This window comes from Dasypus novemcinctus, chromosome 6 (genome assembly GCF_030445035.2).
Source record: "Dasypus novemcinctus isolate mDasNov1 chromosome 6, mDasNov1.1.hap2, whole genome shotgun sequence".
NCBI classification, from domain to species: Eukaryota; Metazoa; Chordata; class Mammalia; order Cingulata; family Dasypodidae; genus Dasypus; species Dasypus novemcinctus.
The window spans coordinates 51404435-51423111 of record NC_080678.1 but is presented as its reverse complement, the minus strand read 5'-3'; the positions used below and the strand labels follow the sequence as shown (position 1 = coordinate 51423111).

At 42.3% G+C, this 18677-nt stretch overlaps 1 protein-coding gene and 1 long non-coding RNA gene across 4 annotated transcripts in view; one reads left to right on the top strand and one right to left on the bottom strand.

Annotated features, from left to right (window-relative positions):
* PANK1 (pantothenate kinase 1) overlaps positions 1–1356 on the bottom strand; it is a 55654-nt gene extending 54298 nt beyond the window's left edge. The window contains exons 1-2 of one of the 3 annotated variants that reach the window (XM_071215781.1): positions 1031–1189; positions 547–851 (exon numbers count right to left, since the gene is read on the bottom strand). In XM_071215781.1, coding sequence (XP_071071882.1) covers positions 547–817 — 271 coding nt within the window. In that variant the 5' untranslated portion in view covers positions 818–851; positions 1031–1189. Of the gene's footprint in view, positions 1–546 lie in introns of all 3 variants that reach the window. The other 2 variants (XM_058298804.2, XM_004461415.5) reach the window with 2 other exon arrangements.
* LOC105746396 (uncharacterized) lies at positions 75–16674 on the top strand. The gene is made up of 3 exons (XR_001118783.2): positions 75–297; positions 5310–5411; positions 16482–16674. It is a non-coding gene; the product is annotated as an uncharacterized lncRNA (long non-coding RNA).
* Positions 16675–18677: the final 2003 nt, after the last annotated feature.

Below are 18677 nucleotides of genomic sequence, written 5' to 3'. Positions count from 1 at the left end.
CAGGCCCTCTCATTGGCTGCAAAGAAACAGCGTTTATAGGCCGTGATTTGGGGGGTTGTCAAACTCCACGCCTTCGGTCTTTGCATCCACCAATAGACCCAGGTGCTGGCACTGGCGGCTACTCTGCTATTCAAAGGGCAAGCTGGTCGCCTGAGCGCCTACCCCAGAAAGAGGCGCTCCGAGAAGGGAGAGGGATGGGAAGGGAGAAAGGAGCTCCGGCTGTGCGCCCGCTCTCCCCTCACGCTGGAACCCCACCAAACGTGCACACAGGCATTTTCCGAGCTACAAATAAGAAAGGTGGGCAGAACGTTCGCCTTTCGGAAAACCGTAACCCAGGGACCAGCTCAGGTCCGCCTCCAATCGGCTCTTCCTACGGATGGGGAGCAAGCAGGGGTCAGGCTCAGGCAGTGATGTTTAGTGCTTGGCGCCCCCTCCGGACAGTCAGTCCCCCGGCGGCAGGCGCTCGGGCGCCTGGGGCGCGTGGTGGCAGTCGCCCCCGCCGCTCCTCCGCCCCCAGCCCCGCGCTCCCATCCCGGCGGGACTTACGCGGCCTGTTCTTCCTCCCCGAGTCCATCCTCCTCCGCAGCCGGCATTTCTTGGCCGGAGAGTCGTGTTGAGGGGGCGGCGGCTGAGGCTGGAGCTCGGGCTGGAGCGGGAGGCGCTGGGACGCAGCGTCATCGCTGCCCGAGGAACCCCGACTGCAGAGGCGCGGCGGGTGGAAGCCGTTGTGCAGCAGCCCGTTCACGACTGCGGCGCCGGCAGGGACCCCCGGGGCGTGCGGGGCTGAGCGCTCTGGCTGCCCGCCACGGTCGCCCATGCCTGAGGCTGGCGGAGCAGCGCGCGGGCCCGGGCTCAGGCGGCCTCGCTGGAGGTCATTCTCGGACGTCTTTATTTCCCCGGACCCTCCCTGCGGCTTCCGATTCAGCAGCCGCAGAACCGGCGCCGGTAGATGGCGAGCCGGGCGCTCCTCCCCTCTTCCCTCCGGCTCCCCCGCCTCCTCCGCGCCCGGGCCCCCGCCCGCCGGGCCCACGGCGCCTGCCCCAAGCATGCCCGCCCGGGGCGCGGAACCCGGGAACCCCGAGCACGCCCCGCAAGGGCCCTGGCCGCCTGCCTCCCCTGGCTCCCCCGGCCGTGCAACTTCAAACGCGGATTCGTCTCCTAGACCCGTCCCTGCTACTGAGCATGCCCAGTCTTGCCTGCCACTGCCACCGACGAGTTTCAACATGGGGACTGAAGTTCTCTGGGTTTGCAAAAAGAAAGGCGGGCTGGGCTTTGTGTGGAGGACCGAGCAGAGAGGGAACGGGCGAGGCAGGCACAGAGAGGTGGTGAACAGCTTTGGAAGGAATGCAGAAAAAAGATATTTCCGGAGGTTGCAGGTTTGCTAATCCTGTCCTCAGTGGGCTCGCTACCTTTGCAAGGTCACTCACGTTGCGGTGCTCCCTCTTTGGGTGTGTGTGTTTTAGTTATGTGACCAAACCGTTCACAAGCCTAAGGGGAGGAGAACGATTATTTATAGAAAGATAGGCAGACTTGTGGAGGGAAGGGAGTGAAAATTTTCTTTGCTGGCGCACATACATACTCAACAAACACCATGTGGTCTCCGTGGAGTTGTCTTTTGCAGGGGGGAAACGAAGGAAGTCACTCTAAGGACAGTGAAGGACACAGCTGTAGGCAGGATTACCCATACTGGAAGAAACCATGTAAACAGAAGCAACCCCAAGCTATAAAAAGCACCTTCCTCACCCAGAAAGGACTTCAAGAGACAATGTCATGCTATTTATAGAGTTGCCTGTGTTTTAAGAAGGGAATGCAGCATTGCATGGTGGTCAAGAGAAGGCGCTTTGGAATTGGCACTGGGTTGAAATTCCACCTCAGCCACCAGGCAAACCCAGAGAAAGTCAGCTCCAGTTAGCATACTGGCTGGGCATGCTCAGGAAGCAGGGCAAATTTGTAGTGAGGACCTTCCCAAAATTGTGTAATCCCTTAAGGCCTCAACTTTCTTATCTGTAAGAAAGGTGTTGGGTGTTGGGGGGGAATTTATCTAAATCCTGACATATAATAAGTGCTCAAAGAGGTAATTATTATTTTTATTACACTATTAGTAGTAGTAGTTTGACTTCATTTCAAGTGAGGGAAACAAAACATGCTCACAACCAGGTATATTCATTGTTCTCCATCCTTTGTACTTACAGAGGAATCAGAGGATGGCAAATGTTCGATGGGCCACTGGGCCTGGGTTCATTTGGCAGTGTCCGTGGCCTGGACCTCTAGATTGGCAGGTCTTTCCAGCCTAGAATCAGAGCTTAAGAACCACAGGGGCCACTTGAGAACTCTAGGAGCCACTCATAATTTTTAGATGAGGAAGCTGAGCCACAGAGAGGTGGCTGAAGCTATTAAGAGCAAAACTAAGACTAAACCCCTAAATTTCTTTACTCCTCATTTTCCCTGACCTTATGCATTTACAGACGTCTTCATCTCTGGGTCCCTGTCCTCCCACTACAGTCTTTCAGTTCCTCAAACGAATATCCCTTTACATTTGTTGTTTCTGTTGTCTGAAATTCTCTTCACCCAGACTGTTCTGACTACTAGACTCCAACTCACCCATCCGATCCCTGCTTTAACCTCACTTATTAAGAAAAGCTTTCCCTGGCCTGGACCAGATTAGGTCTCCTTTCTAGATCCATTGTCAACTCCCCATACTTTACCTTCATGACTCATCAGTCTGTAACTATACAATGTCTCAGTTCCTTCATTTGTAAAATAGGAATAATTATAGGGGGAGTGGATGTGGCTCAAATGATTGAGCCCCTGCTTCCCACATGGGAGGTCCCCGATTAGGTCCGTGTTGTGTTCCCTACCCGCCAACCCCCCGGGCTTCCTAAAAACAAACAAAGAAAAACCCAAACAAGAAGCAAACACAACAAAGGAGCCAATGTGAGCACTGGCTTCCCACATATGAGGTCTGGTGCTCAATCCCCTGCCCTGGTATCTTAAAAAAAGGAAAATGACATTACTGAGTTGTTACAATGGTTAAATTAATGAACATATGTAAAAGAATTTAAACCAGTGCCCATGCATCACAAATGCTATGAAAAAGTTAGATATTATTTGATTGCCTATCTCTCCACCCCACCCCCCAGAACTGTAAGGTCCATTAGGCAGGGTATGTGTCTCTTTTGTTCATCATTGTGTCCCCAGGAAGCTTTTGGTCCCTCTCACCTACTATAAATTTGCTAAAAATTGCTTCTCGTAAAATTTCAAATGTACAGTTTTCAAGTTTCCTCATAAATGACCCAAGTCGCTTAGGAAGTAACTTTTATTAGAAATGCAAATAGAAGCTTTAGTACTACAGTATTTTCAAGGGCATATTCTCTCCAGCTTGATTTCCAACTGTGCTGAGGTGCCCTGAGCCAGGTGGCTCAGACCCAGGCAGGGCAGAAGTTGCTGGTAAGGGGACAGAATGTCCTCTACCTGTTCCTATCTGCCGCCTTTGTTGAGCTGTCAGTCAGGATCAGTTACACCCCAGCAGTGGTGTAACTCATGGGTTTATTGGGGGGAGGGGGGGACGTTGGAGCTGTAACTTTGAGGCCTGAGATATTTTGTGCTCCAGGAAGAACAAGGAATAAATGTTTGGAAGAGAGTGAGGGAGGAGGGAATCGACAAGCCACTTCTCTCCATTCATTCATTCATTTATGTAACAATCATTTATTAATGATTGCCTACTATACTGTAGGCACTAAAACAGATGGTGGAACTACAAAGACAAAATAGGTACCTTCACTGCCTTCAAGGGGTTTACAATCCAATAGAGAGAAACAGATAATTCAGTGGGTCTTACATAACTGAGGGTTAAGAATTAACAAATAATTATGATTACTGAAATCACTATAAAATAGCCAAAGGTTAATTTCTGAAATTACTGAAACTAGCAAGACCAACCTCAGTCTTTATATATGGTCATTCCCAACTAAAGCCTGCCATTGTGATGATTATTCCAAAGGGAGCTTACTTTTGTATATGATCATTTCTAAGACCTGCTATTATGATAATTTTTGTAGCCAGATCTCACACTTGTATATGAACATTTCTATTGAAATGGTAAACACTCTACCCTCCTCTGTTTGAAATCCATAAGAAAAACCTTACAACTGACCCTCATTCTGTACCTCCCATCCCCTGATGCCTTGATCTCTGATAATGATTGTCTTGTGATTATAATAACCTTGTGACTCAGCAACACCTCCCCTCCTCTTTTTGTACCCACCAGCCCACCATCCTGTTCAGCCCCTTAATGTTTATTAATGAAGGAACCTGAGCCAGTCCCACTCCAATCACTCATTAGCATAAACTACTAAACCCAGATATTATAAAACTATCAGGATTACTGCAATTCCCAGAGACAGATTTTGGGCCTTTAGGCCTCTGACCTCCTTTGCTATAAACAAGCAAATAAACTCTTTCTCTCTTTGAAACACTGGTGTCTCAGGAATTGGTCTTTAAAGTGCATCGGGTGGAAAAGAACCCACTTTTGCCTATATCATTCAAATATTGATGTATATAAGAATAACCTAGGGAGTTTCTCCTTTTGAATTATTAAAAAAACCTTCATACTCTAAGGATACGGCACAATGAATTTTGCACAAATGAGCACTCCATGTAACCAGCACCTGATAAAAAATGAGAACATTATCAGTAACTGATGGTTAGGCTAATATGTAAAATGCAGGTAATTGTGCCCAGTTGTTTGGTCAAGCAAACACTGGGCTAATTGTAATACAAGGACATTTATGGACTGTAGTCACCTGTGAGTTTATTACATAGATGGCTGATTACATCTACAATTAACCAAGGAGATTGCTGTCAGCAATGAATGATGTTTTATCCAATCAGTTGAATACCTTAAAAGGGGAAGTGATTTCAGCATTCAGGAGAGAATTTTCCAGTTTGACTTCAGGCAGCCAATGTCTCCTGGGAGCTTATCAGATACCTTCATCAGAGCCCCTGGTTTGCAGCCTTCCTGTGGAATTTGGACTTGTGCCGTCTCACAGTTATGTTAGAGAATTTCATAAAATTTTATACTATTTACAGGTATCTCCTGTTGATTCTGTTTCACTAGAGAACCCTGACTAATACAATAACGTAAGAAAATTTTTAAGTGCGGATTCTAGGTCCAGAGTAAAAGAGACTGAGTCACTAGATTTGGAGCACAGTAATCTGCATAGTAATAATGATGATGATTAATAATAAATATTAAAAGTAAGTTTGAAAACAATAACAATTTACACACACACCAGTCAATTGTGATGCAGATGGTCCTTGCTTGGAGAAACAATGAAAAAAGCAAAGTACAGCACCTATGCTGCCGGAAGTAATTCTACAGGAGTCCAGAGAGTGTGCATTGATGGAGCAAGGTAGGGAGGAGAAGGGAGGTTGTGTTGAGGTGGGGGTTGAAATGGGCTTAGGGAGAAAGTGACACACCAAATTTTGAATAATAATGGTTTTTCTTCAGGTGTGTAGTGAGAGGAGGTTGGAGAGAATCCATTTCAAACTGAGGGAGCCTAGACTCTGCAGATGGGTTTGAAACACAGTCTGACCTGTTTGGGAAACTGCCAGGAGTTCATCAAGGCTAAAGAATGGCCTACAGAGGCAGAAAGTGGCTGAAAAGGTTAGACAGAGCCCAACTCTCTGGTGGCTTTCTAGGCCCCTGGGAAAGGAGTCTGGACTTTACCCTGAGGCCCACTGGAAACCATTGAAAAGACTTAGGCGGTAGAAAAACCACTAGATTTACATTTTAGGAGGCCCTACTGTAGCCACTTAGAAAATAAATTGGGAGAGAAAGGACCAGATAGAAGACTATTGAACAAGACCAAATAAAAGACAATAGGGACTGAGTAAAGGACATAGCAGTAGGAATGACTGCTTCAAATGGATTCAAGAATTAATCTCTGCAGGACCTGATAGGCAATTGGAGGGTGAGAAAGAGACAAAACAAAGATGATTTCTATACAGGCATATTTTGTTTTATTGTACATTGCTATATTTCGATTCATAGATAACTGAGTTTTTTATAAATTGAAGGTTTGTGGCAACCCTGCGTATAGCAAGTCTATGGGCACCATTTTCCCAACAACATGGACTTGCTTTGTCTCTGTGGCACATTTTGGTAATTCTTGCAAAATTTCAAACTTTTTCATTATTTTTATATTTTTATATCGGTTACAGCAATCTGTGGTCAGGGATCTTTACTATTACTATTGTTACTATTTTATTATTGTAATTGTTTTGGGGCACCACGAACTGCACCTATATAAGATGGCAAATTTAATAAATGTGTATTCTGACTGCTCCACCAACTAGCCAGTCCCAATCTCCCTCTCCTCAGGCCTCCCTATTCCCTGAGACACAACAATATTGAAATGAGGTCAATTAATAACCTTACAGTGACCTCTAACTGTTCAAGTGAAAGGAAGAGTCGCAAGACTAATTTTAAATCAAAAGTTAAAAATTAAGCTTAGTGAGGAAGGCATGTCAAATGCTGAGATAGGTGGAAAGCTAAGCCTCATGCACCCAAGGGTTAGCCAAGTTATAAATGCAAAGGCAAAGTTCTTGAAGGAAATTAAGAGTGCTACTTCATGTGGGAAATGGGCAGAGTTTGATGATAACACATTATCGTGAGTATAACTAACAGGACTGCTTTATAAATGGGATTGTGGCTGAAAGGGGTAGTCTAGGGATGTAAATATCAATTGAAAGAAAGCAGAGAATAACCTAGGGACTGATTAACCTAGTGAATCCAGAGGTAGATGAGGATTGTGGTTAACAGTACAAATACAAGAATGTTCTATGAACTAAAGCAAATGTACGTCACTATTGCAAGGTGGTAAGAATGTGAAGATGCTTGGGAAAAATACATTTAACATAACTTATGGGCTATAATTAACAGCAATATTGTAATATTATTCCATTCAGTGTCAGAGAAGGTGCTTTGTTAATAGTGGGGAGAGGGGATATGGAAAAAATATAACAAATGTATACTATAGACCATAGTTAGCAGTAATAGTCTGATGATGTTCTCTCATAATCTATAACAAAGGTTCCACAACAATGTAAGATGTTGGTGGAGGGGTGGTATATGGGAATTCTGCACATTATACATGACTGTTTTATAAGTTCACAACTTCTCTTACAAAAACATATATTTTTAAAAGTGCTACTTCAGGGGAAGCAGACTTGGCCCAATGGATAGGGCATCTGCCTACCACATGGGAGGTCCGCAGTTCAAACCCTGGGCCTCCCTGACCCATGTGGAGCAGCTGGCCCATGCACAGTGCTGATGTGCACAAGGAGTACTCTGCCACACAGGGGTGTCCCCCACAGGGGAGTCCCCCGCACAAGGAGTGCACCCCGTAAGGAGAGCTGCCCAGAGTGAAAGAAAGTGCAGCCTGCCCAGAGTGGTGTCACACACACACAGAGAGCTGACACAACAAAAAGAAACACATATTCCTGGTGCTGCTGCTAAGGATAGAAGCAGTCACAGAAGAACACACAGCAAATGGACACAGAGAGCAGACAACTGGCGGGGGGGGGAAGGGAAGAGAAACTTTTTTTAAAAAGTGCTACTGCAGTGAACACATGAATTATAAGAAAGCAAAACAGCCTTATTGCTGATATGAAGAGAGTTTGAAGATAGTAGAGGTTAACTCATGAGATTTAAGGAAAGAAGCCATCTTTCCTTAAATAAAATGCAAGGAGAAGCAGTAAGTGCTGATGTAGAAGCTACAGCAAGGTATCCAGAAGATCTAGCTAAGATAATTAATGAAGGTGGCTATACTAAACAACGGAATTTCCAATATAGACAAAACAGCCTTCTATTAGAAGAAGATGCTGTTTAGGACTTTCATAGTAGAGATAAGTCAGTGCCTGGCTTCAAAGCTTCAAAGGACAGGCTGACTTTCTTGTTAGGGGCTAAAGCAGCTGATGACTTTAAATTGAAGCCAATGCTCATTTACCATTCCAAAATCCTAGATTTATGCTAAATTTCCTCTGCCTGTATTGTATAAATGAAAAACAAAGCCTAGATGACAGCACATCTGTTTATAACATGATTAACTGAATATTTTAAACCCACTGTTGAGACCAACTACTCAGAAAAAAAGATTCTTTTCAAAATATGATTGTTCATTGACAATGTACCTGGTCACCCAAGAGCTCTGAGAGGGATATATGAGATGAATGTTGTTTTCATGCCGTTACCCCAACATCCATTCTGCAGCCCATAAACCAAGAAGTCATTTTGACTTTGTCTTATTATTTAAGAAATACATTTCATAATGGAATAGCTGCCTTAGATAGTGATTCCTCTGATGAACCTAGGCAAAGTAAATTGACAGCCTTCTAGAAGGATTCACAGTCTAGATGCTATTAAGTACATTCATGACTCATGGGAGGAGGTCAAAATAGCAACATTAACCAGAGTTTGGAAGAAGTTGATTCCAAACTTCATGAGTGACTTTGAGCGGTTCAAGACTTCAGTAGAAGAAGTAACTGCAGATGTGGTGGAAATAGCAAGAGAACTAGAATTAGAAGTGGAGCCTGAAGGTATGACAGAATTGCTGCAATCTCATGATAAAACTCTAACTGGATGAGAGTTGCTTCTAATGGATGAACCAAAAAAGTGGTTTCTTAAGATGGAAACTACCCCTGCTAAAGATACTGTGAACATTGTTAAAATGACAACAAAGGATTTAGAATATTGCGTAAACTTATTTGATAAAGCAGCCGCAGGGTTTGAGAGGATTGACTCCAATTTTGAAAGTTCTATTGTGGTTAAAATGCTATCAAACACCATTGCATGCTACAGAGAGATCTTTTGTGTAAGGAAGATCAATTGATGAAGCAAACTTCACCGCTGTTTTATCTTAAGAAATCGCCACAGTCACCCCAGCCTTCAGCAACAACCACCCTGATCGATCGGCAGCCATCAACACTGAGGCAACACCCTCCACGAGCATAAAGACTACAACTCACTGAAGGCTCAAATGATGGTTAGCATTTTTGAGCAATAAAGTATTTTTAATTAAGGTGTGTACATTTTTCAGATTACAGTATAGTATAAACATAACTCTTACATGCACTGGGAAATTTGCTTTATTGCAGTGGTCTGGAACCAAACCTGCAATATCTCTGAGGTATGTCTGCATTTCCTTTTGGGAAGCTGGGGATGGGGCGCTTTCTGTGTACAAGATAAAGAATATAGAAAAGAAGGAAAACTTTCTAACTATACTCTCTCAAGCTCACATTTTTACAAGAATGATCTTTAAAACTGCAGGTTTGATCATGACATTCTTGTACCTAAAGTTCTTGAATGATGCCCCACAATTCATAAATAAATCTTTCATGTCATTGACCCTTACTGCCTCAGCCTTTATCTCCTGACACTCACAATTCACAACCTATGATACTGGGAAACCAAAGGTATTCTATGCAGTTCCCCGAAAGTACTGTGCTATTTATGCTTTCAGGAATTGCGATACCCCTGATCTGACTGCCACCGATTTCTTCTTCAAGTCTCAAAGTACTCAATGAAAAGCCTTCTCTGAGCAACTCTACCACTAGACTGGGTTGGGTGCTTCTCTGGTGTATGTCATATCACTCTATGCCTATTCCAGTCTAATTAAATATATAACATTTCATTGCAATTTTTTTGTGTCTTCCAAGATCAGCAAACAAGAAATCAAATCTCCCTTCCTACCAATGTGTTCTCTTGGACATTCCCCATAGCCCTCACCACTCCTCACTGTCCTGCATCTGCCTAAACTTACATGTTTTTGTTACCTCCCTGGTCCCAGAAGCATTTCTGATACCTCTCAGACTCATATTATCACACGCACAACTCTCAGCACAGGCACAGAAGCGTTCATCTTTGAATTCCCAGGACTCAACACAATACCGGACACAAAATGGGAGCTGAAGAAATGTGTGTGTGAAGAAATGCAGTTCCTTCATCGTTCAGATAAAGAAGTTGAAGCCACGGAAAGGACAAGGAATTTCCCTTCAAAGCAAGTTCTTCCTTCTTCCTAGCTGGTGAGTCCTAGTGTTTGTTGAACATAGGGACAGCAAAACTCTCCAAGGAACTGGCCCAGACTCAAAGGAGGAATCTCGATTGGTCTGAGCTTGTGACCCACTTAGGAGATCTGGCCAACATCAGGGAAAGCTGCCTGTGGGATTCTAGGTAAGGTTTCCATCATGGTAAGAGAGAGGTCTGCAATGTGGATTTATAACCTAGTTTTTAATTAATTTAAATAAGGCTTACAATTCACTGTTGTTTTCTGAAGACACAGCTAAAAATCTGTCTACCATTTTATACTATCCATGCAGAAATTCTAGTTATACTGCTAAAGGGGAAATAAAGCAAAACATGCCCAAGCTTTCATCAACTTAACATTGATCCTACAGTGTGAGCTCAGAGAAAGGGTCATTTCAAGACATAATTTATAGGAAGCAGATGTGGCTCAAACAGTTGAGTGCCTGCCTCCCACATGGGAAGTCCTGGGTTTGGTTTCCATTGCCTCCTGAAAAAAAAAACAAAAGCAACAACAGACAAAACAAATGATAAAACCAACTCAAAGAAGCCGATGTGGCTCAGTGGTTGAGTACCGGCTTCTCACACACAAGGTCCTGGGTTCAATCCCCAAACCCCAGTACCTCAAAAAAAAAAAAAAGACATAATTTACAAAGAACTATCAGAACTTTGATTGCCAGAATAATACTGAGTCAGGATGGACTTCTTTTTTTAGGGCAGATATTTATTTTTGCTTTTTTATTATTGATCTTGGTGCCTTCCTCAAAGATTTTCAATGAGGCCACCTCATAAAAGAGATTGCCCTAAAACAAGCTTTTTTTAGTACTTAAGTACTGTGGCAGTTTGATATTATTTTATGAATCCCAAAAAGAGAAAGATTATGTTTTTTAAACTAATCTATTCCTGTGGGTATGATATCATGTGACTGCATTAAATTCCGGTGAGGCGCCTTTGATTAGATTACTTGATAGGATTGCTTTTGGCCTTTTGATTGGGCTATGTCAGTGAGGTGTGATTCATGTTAGTCTCCGCCCTCTTACTGGGTCTGATAAAAATGGAGACACAGAGGGACACAGACGGACAGACACAGGGAAGAGGGAACCGCCACGTTTGATTCTGCAATGTGTGAGAGAGGACTGCAGGAAAACAGAAAACCTTGAGAGGCTCAAAGAGCTGAGCCACCAAGACTCAGAAAAGAGGTCTGGTAAGAGACAAACTCTATGCCAGGCTTGCCTACAGCTACAGAAAGGTGGAGACCTCGGCAGAGATGGGTGGCCATCTTGCTTCACCATGTGGCAACACATCAGAATCATCAGCAGCTGATGATGGTGAGAAAGCACCTCTATGATGCCTCAATTTGGACTTTTCACAGTGTTGGAACTGTGAACTTTTGTCCCAAACAAATCCCATTTTTAAAAGCCAACCCATTTCTGGTGCTTTGCATTGGCAGCCCTTTGGCAAACTAAAACAAGTACTTATTTTAAATTCTACTTTCTTGCAAAGTGGTTTTTATACTGCTTTCTGCAGGGTCCTAGAATTGGGCAGAGATGTCCAACCAAAACACCAAAACATAACCACCAAAAACAAGCAAAAACTGCTCTGGTGAATAAATATTGTTATAATGAGATTCTGACAAGCCAGGAAGCATTTATTAAGCAATTACTATATAGTGGGCACCAAGTTAGGTACCAGGAATATATTCATGAGCAAAAACAAAGTCCCTGCCCACACAGAGATGATAGAGAAGACAGACCTCAGATTCACATCACCCAAAAGCAATGGTGTTAAGTACAAACTGCAAAGTGCAAAAGAAGCAAGATACCCTGTGTGAAGAGGACATATACCAGGGATACCTGGCCTAGGCTTTGTCTTTACAGAGGAAGTGATATTTAAGCTGAATTCTGAAAACTGAATTAGGGTTAAGTAGGGTTGGTTTGGATGTGGAGGGGATATTCTTAGGGTACTCCATTCCAAAATATTGTAGGCACTTGATAAATACTTGCTGAATGAATGAATGAAAGAATGAACCTTGACCCTTACATTAGTCAACCAAAGGGGTGCTGATGTAAAATACCAGAAATTGGTTAGTTTTTATAAAGGGTATTTATTTGGGGTAGGAGCTTATAGATACCAGGCCATAAGCATAAGTTACTTCCTTCACCAAAGTCTATTTTCACATGTTGGAGCAAGATGGCTGCTGACATCTGTGAGGGATCAGGTTTCCTGGGTTCCTTTCTTCCAGGGCTTGCTTCTTCCTGGGCACAGGGTTCCTCTCTTCCTGGGGCTTGCTTCTGTTTCCTCCATGAGCTTACTTCCTGGGGCTCTAGCTTAAGGATTCAGCCATCAAACTCCAACATCAAAACTCCAACATTAGAAACCTTCAACTCTGTCCATTGCCATACCTTTATCTGTGAGTTCCCACCCACTAAGGGGTGAGGATTCAATGCCCTAATGACATGGCCCAATCAATGCCCTAATCATAATTCAATCATGCCCAGGTACAGACCAGATTACAAATATAGTCCAAAATCTATTTTTGGAATTCATAACCATACCAAACTGCTACAGGGAGTGAATAAAGAAATAAATACAGATTATTGTAAATGACATTAAAATTAAACAAAATGATGTGGAAGTGAATAACTGAAAGAGGAGGACCAGTTTAGATGGAGTAGTTAAGGAAGCACCATTTATGCTAGTATCTGAAAGTTGAGAGGCAGCCTGTTATATAAAAAGATTTAGAAGAGCATTCCAGAATCTGGAAGATGAATATATATTTATATTCTTGAAATTAAGGTGCCCTCCCTCAAATTGCTCTATAATCAAATTTCCAGTATTTTTAGGATGCTGGTGACTAGGGTGTATGTTCATTTCTTCAAGAATGATAGCAGGGAGAGGGAAAGTCTTATACCAGGTCCCCACATGCAGGATATTCAGTTTGCCTCATACCATCCCCTCTGGATAGTGAGGGATTATCTGCTTTATCACAGATAAAAGGACACAGTTGAGGGTTTCTGATGTTGGGAGTTTTGATTTGGAGTTTGATGCTGAAGACTTAAGCTGGAGCCCCAGGAATTGTAAGCTCACAGAGGGAGAGAAGCCAGCCCCGGGAAGAAAGGAACCTTGAACCCAGAGAGAAGCAAAGCCCTGGAAGGGAGAAATACAGGAAGCCTGAACCCTCACTGCTGTCAGCAGCCATCTTGCTCCATCCCACAAGTGAAAATAAGACTTTAGTGAGGGAAGTAGCTTATGCTTTATGGCCTGGTATCTGTAGGCTCCTACCCCCAAAAAAAATACCCTTTATAAAAACCAATTTCTTGTATTTTGCATCAGTACCCCTTTGACTGACTAATATACCTGCAAATAATAAAAACCACTTTAGCTCCTTTCAGCAAAAAAGGAATTAATACAGGAGATTGCATGGCTACAAAGTCACTGGAAGGCCTGAAGGAACAGGCTATAGACTGGGCTCTCAGGAATGACTCCTAGAATTCCACCATAGAATTAGCTTACTAAGAGAGCTGCTACTTCTGTTTCCATTGTAAACGGAGAAATCAGGAAGTCATTGCCCTAACTGCTGGCTCCAGGACTGACTGTCACAGGCTGAATCTTCACCTACAAATCGCATGCCTTGTACCCTGTCTCTCTAAACCATGAAGTTAAGGACTAGACACTGGGACCTCTGCTGCCTCTTTTGTGCTTGCCAGACAAAACAGCAGAAGTACACCCTCCATTTTGGTCTGCCCTTCCAGATGTTGCCCATGTACATCTGCTTGGCAGAGATAGTCCATGTACAAGACCCAAGATGGAAAGATATCCAGGAAATGGAGTCCTTAGCTTTCTCACTTCTAGCATGAAATATGGCACATCACTTGGAGTTGAAATGCAGCTGATGAACCAATTCATTTGTTTGCCACAAACCTCAATGAAATATTTGGATAGTGAGGTTGTATGGTTGCCCAAGACTTTTCCATGTCCTGGGAACTACCTCATTCCCAGGCAAATGAGGATTGTTGGTCACCTTATGAGATAAACAGAACTGAAGTCCTTGTAAATTCCTCCAGAGGGCTCAAAATTGAAAGCAGGACTAAACAAGTAATAACAACAGTGATAATTACGTTATGATGTTAAGAATTCTTTTTCTTTGAAGCTATTCTGACATAAATCCTCTTAGTAGCTATGTGATATTGGTTGAGTTAATCTAACACTTAGCTGGTTTCATGTCTCTAACACTATCCACTAGAATTCTGTGATGAGGGAAATGCTCTATATTTGCCCTGTTGAACAGTAGTCACTAGGCAAATGTGGCTTTCCAATACTTGAAATATGGTTAAATGAGACTAAGGAACTGAATTTTTATTTTATTTCCTTTTAATTGATTTAGATTTGCATTTAAATAGCCACATGTAGCAAGTGGCTACCACACTGGGCAGCAATGTATACAATGGGTCTACACCCGATTCATTGATTTATTAAAAAATATTTATTGAGCATTTTCTGTGAGCACCTACAGGTATTATGCTAGGGGATACAATGAAGAGTAAAATGTCATAAAGCATATAATCTATGCAGTCAAACCCTTAATAATAGAATAAACAAAACATCCATAGTTTATGGTTAGTACTATAAAGGAAGTATAAAGGATAGAGTTCTGTAGAATAATAGGGAGTGATTTCTTTACATGGGTTATCTGGGAAGTCCTCTTTGAGGAGATTGTGAATCACCCAAACACCATCCACCACTGATTTCCAGCTCTGGGTGGCCATATGACACAACTTTTGTCATTGAGATAGAAATGGAAACCTTCAAGTGATGTTGCAGGAAAATTTTTTTTTTTCTGACAAAAAGGACTTGAAGAACCAATTTGAAGATGCTCCCAATGGCCAAAGATGGGACAATCTGAGCCTCAATAAAGATAATAACTGCAATGGATTAAAACACATCAGATATGTTTAAATCCATGAGTTCATACTGATAATTTTTTTTAAAGCATGACTATCACTGGAGAGTGGTAGTGAATCAATTCATTATTCTGAAAACTGGAAAACTAAGGCAAAGAACTGACCATCTTTATTTCCTTTGTTGTCTATACCAGTGGGTAACCCAAAAATAGAAGGGGAAAGGTCTCTTAATAGAGGCATTCCAGCTAATAAATGAAAAAGTAATGATAAATTAAAACAGCCATTTTGTAACATAATGAATTAATGGGCCAAGGGAGTCCTCATCAAAAGCTGCCAATATCACAAAAAGAGAGACAACCAGACATTGCAAACATTATGTGTCTCCAGATAACAGAACTCAAGGCCTCCTACAAGGTAGTTTTTGAGGGGGAAAAAAAGGAACAAAAACAAAAAAAACAAACCTAAATCTAATTAAAACATGTAAAATCTATTAGTTTACAATACAGAGAACACTGATACCATAGGGAATAAGGAAAATATGGATTTTAGAAAACTCCACAAGACAAATAAACTGACTTCTTCAAAAAATAAATTTTAAGGAAAAAAAGAAGGGGTATCCAATAGATTCAAAGGCATATCAGTTGTAAGTATTGGTCTTATTCAGATACTTTTAACTGTAAAAAATATGATTTTTATTGTACAACTGGAAATTTGAACACTAACTGATTATTTGATCATATTAAAGAATTGTTAATTTGTTATGTGATAATAATATTGTAGCTTTGTTTATAAAAGACGAGCCCTTATCTTTTAGAGACACATAATAAACCATTTTTGTGTGAAAATGACACAGTGTCTTGGATTTGCTTCAAAATAATGAGAGAGGAAGAGCTGTGGGGCAGGCATAGGTACAAAATTGGCTGCAATTGATCATTATTGTAGCTGCATGGTATCTATGTGCAGGGAAGGGGGAGTCTTTATACTACTCTATTTTTTTTTTAAAGATTTATTTTATTTATTTCTCTCCCCTTCCGCCCCATTGTCTTCTCTTTGTGTCCATTCGCTGTGTTTTCTTCTGCATCCATTTGCATTGTCAGGTGGCACCGGGAAACTGCATCTCTTTTTTGTTGCATCATTTTGCTGCACCAGCTCTCTGTGTGTGTGGTGCCACTCCTGGGCAGGATGCGTTTTTTCACGTGGGGCAGCTCTCCTTGCGGGGCATACTTCTTACGCGTGGGGCTTCCCTACACAGGGGTGCCCCTGGGTGGCACAGTACTCCTTGCATGTGGCAGCACTGCGTGTGGGCCAGCTTACCACACAGGTCAGAAGGCCCTGGGTACTGAACCCAGAACCCTCCATATGGTAGGCGGATGCTCTATCAGTTGAGCCACATCTGCTTCCCACTATTCTATTTTTTATATTTAAATTCTGCATAATAAAAAGTTACATAAAAATGGGCTTTTATATTCTTCCTTTCTTCCTGTAACATGCACCTGAAGGCTTTTAGGTGCAACAGCCATCTGGTGACCATGAGGAAGCATGAGGTCAGACATGTGAGGTCAACATATGAAGGGTGGTGGAACTGAAAGATGGAAAAGGCCGAGTCCCTGTATCTCATGAAGGTGCTGCACCAGCCCTAAAATGCCTACTTGTGGAAATTTTATGTAAGACAAATAAACCTCTATGTGTGTAAGCCACTCTTTTTTTTCATTTGTTGTTTTTTTAATATTGTCTTTTTTTTTTAAAGCCACTCTTAGATGGGGTCTCTTTTATATGCAGCCAACAGTCATTTGTAACTGATACTGCTAAGACCCAAAATATGAGAAGGAGCAATTTAGATGAAGATCAAGGCAAAGGGAACCACAGTTAAAAGGTCCTGGGATAGGAATGAATTTGGAACTTACAAAAGGCCTATGTGGCTGGAGCATTATGAGGGAGAAGAGTGGGTGAGGTTAGCTTGAAGGTGTAAGCAGAAGCTTGAAGACTCAGGGCATCGCAGTCCATGATAACGATTATGATTTTATTCTGAGCATAACAGAGAACTGTATACATTTTGAAGCAGACAAATGACATGAATTGATTTATGTTTAGGAAGATAACTCAGGCTGGTACATTGAAAATGGACTGGGGACAGGGCAAGAGAGAAAGCATGGAGAGACTGGACAAGAGGTGGCCATTCAGCTGACACATCATTGGAGTTTGGCAGTAGAGAGGGACAGAAGAGGATGGTTCTGAGACCTATTTTGAAAACAGAATCAACAGAAATTATCGAATGGATGTAGAAGATTAGGAAAAGGAAGAAGATGAGGATGACTCCTGGTTTTCTGGCTTTAGTAACAAAGAAGAATTGGAAGAACTAAGCGTCAAATACAAATTGGAAATCACAGTGGCTATATCAATGATGCAGTTTGATATGAGTCTGGACATCATAAGAGAGGCCTGAATGGAAAATTTTATGTTGTAGATATGTTGCCACAATAAAAACATTTTAGAAATTAGGTAAAATCAGGCTCTCTGCCTAGAGGGGCCAGCACCAAATCTTGGTATTTCCGTCTTTCTCTTGCATTTCTAAGCAAGCTCTGTTCTTTCCCCAATTTCCCAAATAAATTATTTTTACTGGCCTAAAAAAAAATTAGGTAAAATCAGAATATTGGATTTAAAGCTTGTGAGCAAATGAGATCACCTAGGATAATACTGTGGTACAGAAGAAAAGAACACTCAGGATTGGTTCTTCTTTTTTTTTTTTTTTAAAGATTTATTTATTTATTTAATTCCCCCCCTCCCCTGGTTGTCTGTTCTCTGTGTCTATTTGCTGCGTCTTGTTTCTTTTGTCCGCCTCTGTTGTCGTCAGCAGAACGGGAAGTGTGGGCGGCGCCATTCCTGGGCAGGCTGCACTTTCTTTAGTGCTAGGCAGCTCTCCTTATGGGGTGCACTCCTTACACGTGGGGCTCCCCTACGCGGGGGACACCCCTGCATGGCAGGGCACTCCTTGCGCGCATCAGCACTGCGCATGGGCCAGCTCCACACGGGTCAAGGAGGGCTGGGGTTTGAACCGCGGACCTCCCATGTGGTAGACGGACGCTCTAACCACTGGGCCAAGTCCGTTTCCCAGGATTGATTCTTAAGAGATATAAACATGTGTACATGGTGTTGAGAAAGGAAAGACCACAGATGGAGACTTCCATAAGGAGAAGAACACAAATGGTAGGACAGGTCTTTAATAGGAGGAATACTTATTGTTGCAAGAGGAAAAAAAGTAGATGAAGATATAGAAGAATTCTAGATTTGATGACTGAAAGATGAGGTAGTTGGTTCTCTATTATCAGTAAAATATGAGGTGAGGTCATCAACTTAGAATGAGGGTAAGAGTATGTGTGGAAGCTTTGAGTAGAGAGGAAGAGTATGAAAGAGTCAGAAAACCTGCTTAGTTGTGAAATTGTCAGGAAGCATGGAGTGCCTATTTGAGGATAGTAATAAGGAAATAAGGAATTTAGTCATTTGTAAGATGCTCAATAAACATTTATTATCATTATTATTAAATGCTAGGTAAGTAAATATAGTTCATTTAACTCTAAGAACAAACCTGCAAAGTTAGGTTTTGTTGTCCTCATTTCAAAAATGAGAAAATCTATGTCCTCACATCCTTTTTCTGCCCTTCCCCAAGCGCTGCTCCATAAGGTAAAAGGACTGACCCC